At 42.4% G+C, this 8,988-nt stretch overlaps 1 protein-coding gene across 1 annotated transcript; it reads right to left on the bottom strand.

The window, feature by feature from the left end:
* Positions 1-7,690: 7,690 nt before the first annotated feature.
* Positions 7,691-8,293, bottom strand: LOC115355578 (CD209 antigen-like protein C). Its single transcript, XM_030046436.1, has one exon. It carries the CDS (start codon positions 8,291-8,293, stop codon positions 7,691-7,693), a length of 603 nt encoding a protein of 200 aa, XP_029902296.1.
* Between the last annotated feature and the right edge of the window lie 695 nt (positions 8,294-8,988).

Here is an 8,988-nt window from a genome sequence, read left to right as displayed (position 1 = left end):
GAATTCTGTATGCACTTATGTAATGAATACTTCTGATGGACAGATACCATCATGACTGTTGATGGGGACTTAAAATAAGACGGTGCAGTGAAGATAGACTATTTTGTAGAGGTCATGCTATTCCACCCCCTTTTCTCCCTATTTATTTTAAAGATAGGATGCACTTCCAACATAGAGTCTGGGCCACACTGTGAAAGTTGAAATCTGCAGTTTGGCTCTGGTGCTCATGGGCACCGCCAGGAATTTTGGGCCCCATGAAAACAAAAATATATATATTTACTCGATGGTGGTTTAAAAATTTTATATTAGTTTCTACCTATTTTTTGGGGCCCCTGTCAAGCAAGGGCCCTTGGAATTGTCCTACCTTTCCCCCATATACGACGCCCCTGCTGGTGCTGCACTATATTTTTGTCATTCTCCTCCATGTCCTCTCCTCGCTTCAAAGACAGGATGTGGATAGAGCGCCGTACCACGAAACTAAAGACAAACAGCAACCAGGAGTGAGCACAAGTCGAGGGGAGCAATCCTTTATTGAGAAGAGAGGATGTGGTCTTAACATCCCTGCTCTGCAACGAAACGGCATTATACCATAGAACATATGAATGACGTGTGTATTGATGTATGTAGCCAACATGGCTCTGGAAAACAGACGTTTGTGTTTTCTCTGTTTCTGTTTCTGTGTCTCCGGTTTGGGCCAAACAGACCTTTTGTCTGGCTTTTCAGCACATATGTCGTCTCAGTATGGATTATCACAAGGATGCATTGTGTGGTGACTCCAGTGTGTGTTGGGAACGCAAAGTGGACACACACACATGCATAGACAATGACACATCTCCTTTAAGAGCGCGCATTAACCAGGATTATGGAGTAATGTGAAAGTAATGTAAGTGACACTGCATCAGACATTTTAAAACCATTATCTACATTTGCATGTTCCAATCTCCCTTGAGGAAAATAGCATCTCTCCCTATCTCTTTCTGGCCATCTCCATCCCAAGAAAACATTGACTTTATGTAAAATGAGTGAATCAGTCTCCGCTGTTCTTCAGTGTCTTCTGAAGCATGTTGGATATTGGGGTCACTTGGAGCCATCAGAGGAGGAGACAACAAATGACAGAACCAGGAAAAAATAAAAAAATAAAAAAATAAAATAAAATAACAATAGCCTTGTCTGACAGCAAGCTGCAGTACATAGCTGATAGGGCTGCTGTTTTATTTTTTATTTTTAAAGACAGAAAGGCTTTATAGTTCACAATCCTGCGCACATGTATGATTCAGAGAGCACGAGTGTGATTCACTGAGAAATGAGAGCACTCAGCTTCAGCAGGCCGTGGGTGTACGTGGAGTCAGCGGAGTAAATCTTGCCTGGATTTGACTGATTTTTTTTTTTTTTTTTTTTTTTTAAGTCAGTGGATTTGTTTTGTTGTTGTTTCTTCTGCAGCACGTTGGGTTGTTTGGAGAAATGCCACATATCTCTTATCAAAAGAAATATCAGAGCTGCTGTTTCATAAAGTTGGCTCACACCTTTCTGTTGGCTAATCCGCAGATGATTAGACATCCTTATAACTTTTTGTGTTTTTTTTAAATTAGGCATGTAATCCACTTTCCTGAGATTTTTTTTCAAAGGGTTTCATCAGCCTCGTGAGCACAGTGGCACTTCACTGAAGTCTTTTCTATGTATTTGCCTCCGTCTGCCTTTCTGATTTAGTCAAAAATGAATAAAAAATATCTAAAACGTCGTATTGCTCGTAATTCACCGGCTTGCTGAGTCGCACCTCCTCTAAATGCAGCTAATGTAGGAGGTATAAACTGCTAAATTTGCTAAATTTGTCTGGCTTGCAAGACTAGAGATTCATTGTCTCACGTGGGAAAACTGCTGTTATTCTCCATGTGAAACTAAACTGAGCTAAACTAAACCCTGTCGCTGTTTGTGAAAAATCATTAATCTCTCAGGGAATGAAAAGCCGTTCTTCAGGAGACATTTGTCAGGTCGCGATGCTCCCTGTCAGACAATTAAGCCCGAAGTCTGTGATAATAAATATCACATAACTCTGTTTCTCATTACATGCGCCGCTCTCAGCTGGGGATGTTTTCATCGAGCACGCAGCACTGTTAATTATGTACTTTTCCATAAGTTAATGCGGAGCTTAATGAACTGGAATAAAGCCATTGGTTAATATGCTGGAATAAAGTCATTCTGAAGTTCTTCCAATTTCACTTGTGCAGGCTGCCAAAATATTTTTTTAGGCTGGATAGAGGCATGGAGGCTCAGTGATGAACCTGGCTTGACCCTCTGGTGTCCTGCTGCCCCTTTAAGAGTCCCCCTCTCCCCCCAACACACACACACACACACACACACACACACACACACACCGTTCTTGCTGCTCTGGCTGTCTCGTTACCTGGGCTTTAGGCTGAAGAGGATGTGGTCTGCTTAGCCAGGATTTGCTAATGTTTTCCCCCCAACACAGCGGGCCGACTCCAGCTGTGGGCACAGACACACACAAGTACATGTACTACACACACACTCTCTCTCTCACACACACACATACACAAGACAGACAGAATTATCTGTTTCAAACAGACGCATCTTCATGAATACACAGAAATGCAAACATACACACACACACAACAAGACACAAGTGCATGCACACACACATTTTCACAGAGAAAAGCATGTAGAAGAATGCACATGCACTCACATACACACACAGTTGTTTGTGCTTGCACGAAGCATATACGTATGTAGACAAATACATATGTAAGCAAACACACACACACACACACACTCGCTATCACATGCACACATCATCCAATATGTCCATCGCTCACACACAAATATGCACCATGCACACACTTTCTTTTCTTCTGTGTATCTCTTGCTCTTACTTTCTCTCACTCTCTCGCCCTCTCTCTCACATACACACACCCACATGCACAGACACACGGACACACACACACACAGTCCCAAGGCCCTGCAGGCTATGCACTGACCCCATAGTTACCTGTGGAGGAGGTTTCAGACAAAAAAAAAAAAAAAAGAAAGAAAAGAGAGAGAAAAACAAAGATGGTAAAGTACACGTGCCACGCTGTCCTGACCTACCTTCCCTTATCACAAGTAATCTCACACATTCTAGCATGTGGATATTCATCAGTGAGTGTGTGTCTGTGAATGTGAGTGTGTGTGTGTGGGCACGCATGTGAGTGCACACTCTCTCCTCTTGCAGCTCCGTTGCATTACAGTGTGGTCATTGTGAGGTTAGCCAGCAGTGTGTGGGCAGAGATAGTTAGAGACTTAGAGAGGATGAACACAGGGCTGTAACTCATGAAGCCACATGAAGAGATGCTCTTAACAAGAGCTACACTGTGAACAGAGGATTTGCTCTGTGAGTTGTGTGTCACAGGGCATTTCCTGGTGCTTTCCTAGCTGAGCGAGTGGTGGGAGCAGACGCGCGCGCACACACACAAAGGAGGTAAAAAGGGTAAAAGTGGAGGAGAGGGCGGCAGGAGCGTAGGACGTGAAAAATGGGAGCGAGAAAAGAGGCGTGTGGTGTGGGAAAGAGAAGGAAAAAGACATAGATATGATTAGTGCTTAGCCTTAGCTCCCTTTGTAGCATGTCCAGGCCTCCTTATCTGGGCCGGTGCCACATTCCAGACAAATGCAACACTATGTCTCCTCTCTCTGTCTCTGAGATGCTGCTAATGTAGCCGTTATCTCTCTGATTTGGTGATAGGAGATGTCCAGCAACACTCGTCCACTTAATTACAGACTGACTAGCCACAGCAAGGCCAGCGCTGCTCTGCTGTTGGTTAAAAAGAAACGTATCTTACATAAAGTAAGTAGGATCGAAGAAAAGCTTCTTTCGTCGCTGATCCCCCTGAATTTATTCAAATTGCACTAAGGGGTTTGAGCAGGTTTCAAGGGCCCAAAGGTTATGCGACTCGTCTAGCACACCACTGGCTCGGTAAACTTTTCCTTCATGGTAGAAAAAGCAAGACAGACACTGTTGTTTCCATGAGAACAATTAGCTATCAGCCTTTTCAACTCTGGATTCATCATCGCTGTTTAACTGAACTTCACTCAAACCCACAGAGCTTCTTTTCTAGTTGGGATCTCAAGGTTCAGTGGTATCTTGGATCAGCCTGATGTCGTTTCAGTGAAGTGCTGCAACCAGCAGATGCAGAATATCCCAATTTTGTTGAGGGGGGAAAATCTGAGATCAAGTGGTTAATTCCAACACTGTGAGTTATTAGTGGCAATTTCTTGGAGGCGTAGAGGATGTTTCCCAATTTTTAAAAAGGTCAGAGATGCTTATTGCAAACTTTTGAAAGAGCTGAAAGGAGGGGGGCTAAATGGGAAATATGGCCTTCATGCGAAGCTGTGATTACATTCAGGAGCCCATCACTCTTTCCCAGAAATTGAAATGTAGCCGTGGGCAGAAGGATCAGCTTGACCCTGTAGTCGTGTGAGTAATTGCCCAAGTGAAAAAAAAAAAGGTTTAGTTAGTTACTGGGGAATGGAAGGAGAGAGAATGAGAGAGAGAGAGAGAGAGGAGAAACCAAGACAAACATGCAAGCAGGTGAAGTGGGGGAATTTATTCATCGTCTAAAAATGTTGATTAAGAGAGAGAGAGAGAGAGAAAAATGAGGGGAGAAAGAAGGACCTTAGTGGCTGACCTGTGGCTAATGGGCTGGGATGGGTCCTAATAAGTCTATTTATCTACAGGTAGAGCTGATACGATCTCCCTGGCAGCCATTTTCCTCACCGTGGTAGACCAGTAAATCACTCACACTGACTCAGAGGTCACAGAGAAGATTTGGCTTCCAGGAGCACAGAGGTTTTAAAACTGCTCTGTCTATGTGTGTACATGTAAAGTGATGTATTGTCAACTGCCTGTTGCACATTTTGTGCTGTCTCTGCCGCTGTGTAAACACTGATGTGCATTAGCTGTCGATATTTTAGCACAAATGCCACTGAAAGAAATTCCCATACAATTATTCTAAGTGGTGGATAAAGTCTTTCAGATTCTTTTATGAAATCAGACACATTTCGAAGCCAGCTCTCCCCCATGCCCAATGCAAAACATCTGCTTTCATGGAGTTCCCTTATTGGGAATGAATGTTAGAGCGCTTTGATGAAATCTGACAGGACTCCAACCCAACTCTCCAACACGAACAGCCCTAAACATCTCGCACACGCAACATGTTTGAGCTGTGCAGCCTTCGTGAGCACGTATAGCCCAAACAGGTTCACTGTGGCTGCCAAGGAGAGACACATAGCTCATTTGGTTTTAGACGGTGTCAGTCTGTCTTTTTTCATTTAAGAGCCTCCAGCTTCTATATGCAATCCAGAAATGTTCTGTCACTGGGATTCCCCCCGTTGAGAGGAACTGGGACAGCCAGTGTTGAGTTGGATCTGTACACAGGAATTAGGAATTAAGCCGTCCCATGACTTAAAAGTGAAAATCCATCCCTAGAGGTTTCGTCCCAACAACTCAAGGCAGTAAATTTAACCAGGATGACAACTTTGTGCATAATTTGTTGAAATACTCGGTTCAAAAAGTGGTAAGTGTAGACAGTAACCCAATACACTGAATTCACCCCCATAAAAATGCAATAAAATACAAAACATACAACCACTAAGTCCAGAAATGTTACTTTACAGATCTGCCATGTCTGTATTTTATCTGTCTTTAAATGTGTTTCAGTGAGGAGTGTCCATGACTTGACTGATTGATGTCACATCCTTTGGTTTTCTGTGAGTTTTGACGAACAGAATGGACAAGGTTGGACTTTACTGGCAGAGATATCATTCACCATTTAGCCCTATTGAATTAGACTTTTCAAGCCCTCCATTTAGGTGCATTCAGGCATGCATTTATGGGCACACAGGGTCACTCTAATCCGACCAATTATTGGCAGGCCCTGATACATTCATGTCGTGCTCCACAGTTAAAAAGGAAAGTCATGGATTATTTAGCAACTTTGGTATTGCATTTCATAACGTAATATCATTTTAATGGGTTAACACTGCTTGCTAGTTATCTCTAATTGGTTGACAGTAATTGAAACAAATAAGAGAAACCTCAGCACATTGCTTAACAGATCAATCCCAGTGAGCGATGCATATTATTCTCCATGCACATTTTTTTTTAAGTTTCTTTCTGCAGTTTTTCAAATAAATGCCTGATATCAACTTCTTCACAGCCGAGACTCAGTCAAGTTTCTCAGTCATCATTTGTTGATCTTCTGCTTGCAGAGTGAACATGGGGTCCAGAGTCTACGAGACATCTCTGTCTTCTCTCTGCACTAAACAGATGCTTGAGGGAAGTGCACATTTTTATCTTTTGCTTTTGCTAAGTGACGATACTGAAAAGCAGAACAAGGCTACATTTTTACAAAAGCTGAAATAGAAGTCAAAACCTCACAAACCTTATCTACTCTGTAATTGTATAGCATTGCTCAGTGCAGAACCATGCTACCTTCTCAGCACTGTCAAGAATAGGCATCAGTGCTTACTTCCCATTTAAAAAAAAAAAAAAAAAGGCAAAACAAAGCCAGTATTGTTCTTGTTGGATACGTAGTCTTAAACGGACATGTCCCACCACAAGGGTCTGGCTTAACACCAATGCATATTGTATCACATACAGTAAGTGGGTAAAGACTTAGTTGTGTGACCAATATGCCTGTGGGTTTTGTTTAAAGAGTCATTACTCACAATAAAAAGCTATGAAGATGTTTTTCACACTGACCCAGACTCCCCACTGATTTACTGAGTAAGTGTGAAAGGACTCATTGCAGCACACTTTAGAGACGAGCATTTCTTCCTCTCAGTCGGCCATGAATGCTTCACTTCTGCCCACAAATGGTTTCGCTCTCGTGCAAAAAGAGGGAAAGACAGGCTGAGAGGAGATATGGACAGAACAATGTAGAAAAATGAGAGCAGGAAAAACTAATACGAGTAAAAGACAAATGAAAATGTGCTCGTTTTATATTATTTTATTTAAGAGGAAGATGTGGATTTGGTAACACAGCACAATGAAAATGAACTGTAATCCTGAGGTCAGTTACAGGGCAACATGAGGGTGAGGATGGCACTTTGGAGGACTCTAACCTGGTGGATCAGTCCAGATCTGTCCAAACATAGACACCCCCTCTAGATACGGTGATATATGTGTGAGCATACATGTGTTACTTATTTGTACATACATGAAACATATTTTCATTATAACAACATATTTTCCTCGTATGGTCATATATGTGCACACAAACCTGCTCAGTGTGACAGTGGTGGCTGGTATCTCCAAAACTGGGCAGGACATATAAAACATTTTTGGCAGTGCAGCCTTGCTCAGCTGTCAGTACATGAAGGGTACATATAAACCCCTGTGAACAGCAGCAAAGGTTTCCAAAAAGCACAAAATACAGCAGTGAAAGGATAAGCAAGCAAGTCATTTCATACATTTTGAATATGTGGTTCATTATGGTTAATCCATGATTGCCTTGTTATTAACACAATTAAAAAATAAATCACTTGACAGCCCTACTATATATGTAAATGTACTAAAAAGAGAATGTTTTTGTATGCAAACTCGTAAAATCATCTGTTCTAAAGGCATGAATGAAGAGTGCAATTTGGTGGTCTTTTGTAAGAGTTTGATCTAAAGATTACAAACCAAACTTCTTACTGACTAATTCTTAATAACCTTCTCACAAATCCATCGCTGCCTGTGCATGCAAGGCATGTCATTCCATTCACCGACTCCAGAGATCAGCTCTGCACAATCTTCTCTTCCATTTTCATCATTTGGTTCCCCATTTTGCCAAAACCCCTCGCCCACCAGAGGACTCCCATCTACCCATTTCCACTTTCCCTCATCTTCCCCGTCAGACAGACCAATCCAAGCTCTGACTGCAAACTTATTGAGAAACGCCTGCTCTTCTCTGCTGTTGATGATCACCAAGTGAGCTCCTTTGTTTGCACAGTCGTCACGGCTCTCGTTCCAGGTCTTCCACCCAGATGAGATGTAGTAACAGCTACAGCCAAACTTCTCCCAGCCTTGTGGACAGTTTTGCACAAGCTTCAGACGGTCGACTTCCAGCTGTAAAGCATCTCGACTTGCAGACACGGTGTCATAATGGCTCTGTAGCTGGTCTTTCTCCGTCATCAAATTGTTGGAACTAGCCTTCAGCTGGTCTCTCTCTTTAGTCAGAGCATCTCTCTCTTTAGTCAGAGCATCTAGCTCAGTGCGCAGGGTTTCATACTTTCCTTGTAACTGGTCTTTCTCCTTCATTGTATCTGAAAAAAATCAGCACAAACCCATTTCTGCATAAACCCATTTATACAAAGTACCACCTGTTTGCATTAGTAAAACAGTACTACAGTATACTCACAGTAGACACTCAACGTAATGATAACAAACAGTAGAAGAAGACCCAGCGTCCCCAGACCAAGAGCCCAACATCTCTTCCTGCTTGATGTCCGTTGTCCAGGTTGACCCCTTGTTTCAGGTTTGAATGCCTCAACATTGGCATATATATCATCATTGATGTCAGTCACTTCTGCATCCAAGTGATCCCCTCTGACTTCATCTGAGTTCACATAAAGTTCCATGAGTATAGTTTGTATGTCATATAACTAAAAAGTATTGCGTGCTGCACGTTCCTACACAGCAGTGCTACTTAGTCCTGTTCAGGGTCGTCTCTCATCCGTTACTCTGATGCAGCTTTCATAAAACTGAAAATGTAAAAATGTTTGGGTGTGTGTTAAAAGTGTAGGTGATGATGCTATTGCATGCATGTACACACGACACCAGCAGTGTCCCTGGTTGACTTGTCAACCACAGGTACTGCAGCATGTGTTGATTTAAGTTCCTCAAACGGTGTTTCATCACCTCAGTGTGCTGATGCATGTTTACAATATAGGAAGCTCTACAGTTAGCTCTCATTTGCATGCATGTGCCTGGGACCCTTTTACCTTTTGTTATTT

This window comes from Myripristis murdjan, chromosome 23 (genome assembly GCF_902150065.1).
Source record: "Myripristis murdjan chromosome 23, fMyrMur1.1, whole genome shotgun sequence".
In the NCBI taxonomy this organism is placed as follows: Eukaryota; Metazoa; Chordata; class Actinopteri; order Holocentriformes; family Holocentridae; genus Myripristis; species Myripristis murdjan.
The sequence above is the reverse complement of the archived record's forward strand: the minus strand, read 5'-3'. Positions and strand labels throughout refer to the sequence as shown.

Excerpts from the sequence above, each read along its gene's own strand:
- LOC115355578 (XM_030046436.1), bottom strand. The coding sequence starts at position 8,293 with ATGAAGGAGAAAGACCAGTTACAAGGAAAGTATGAAACCCTGCGCACT.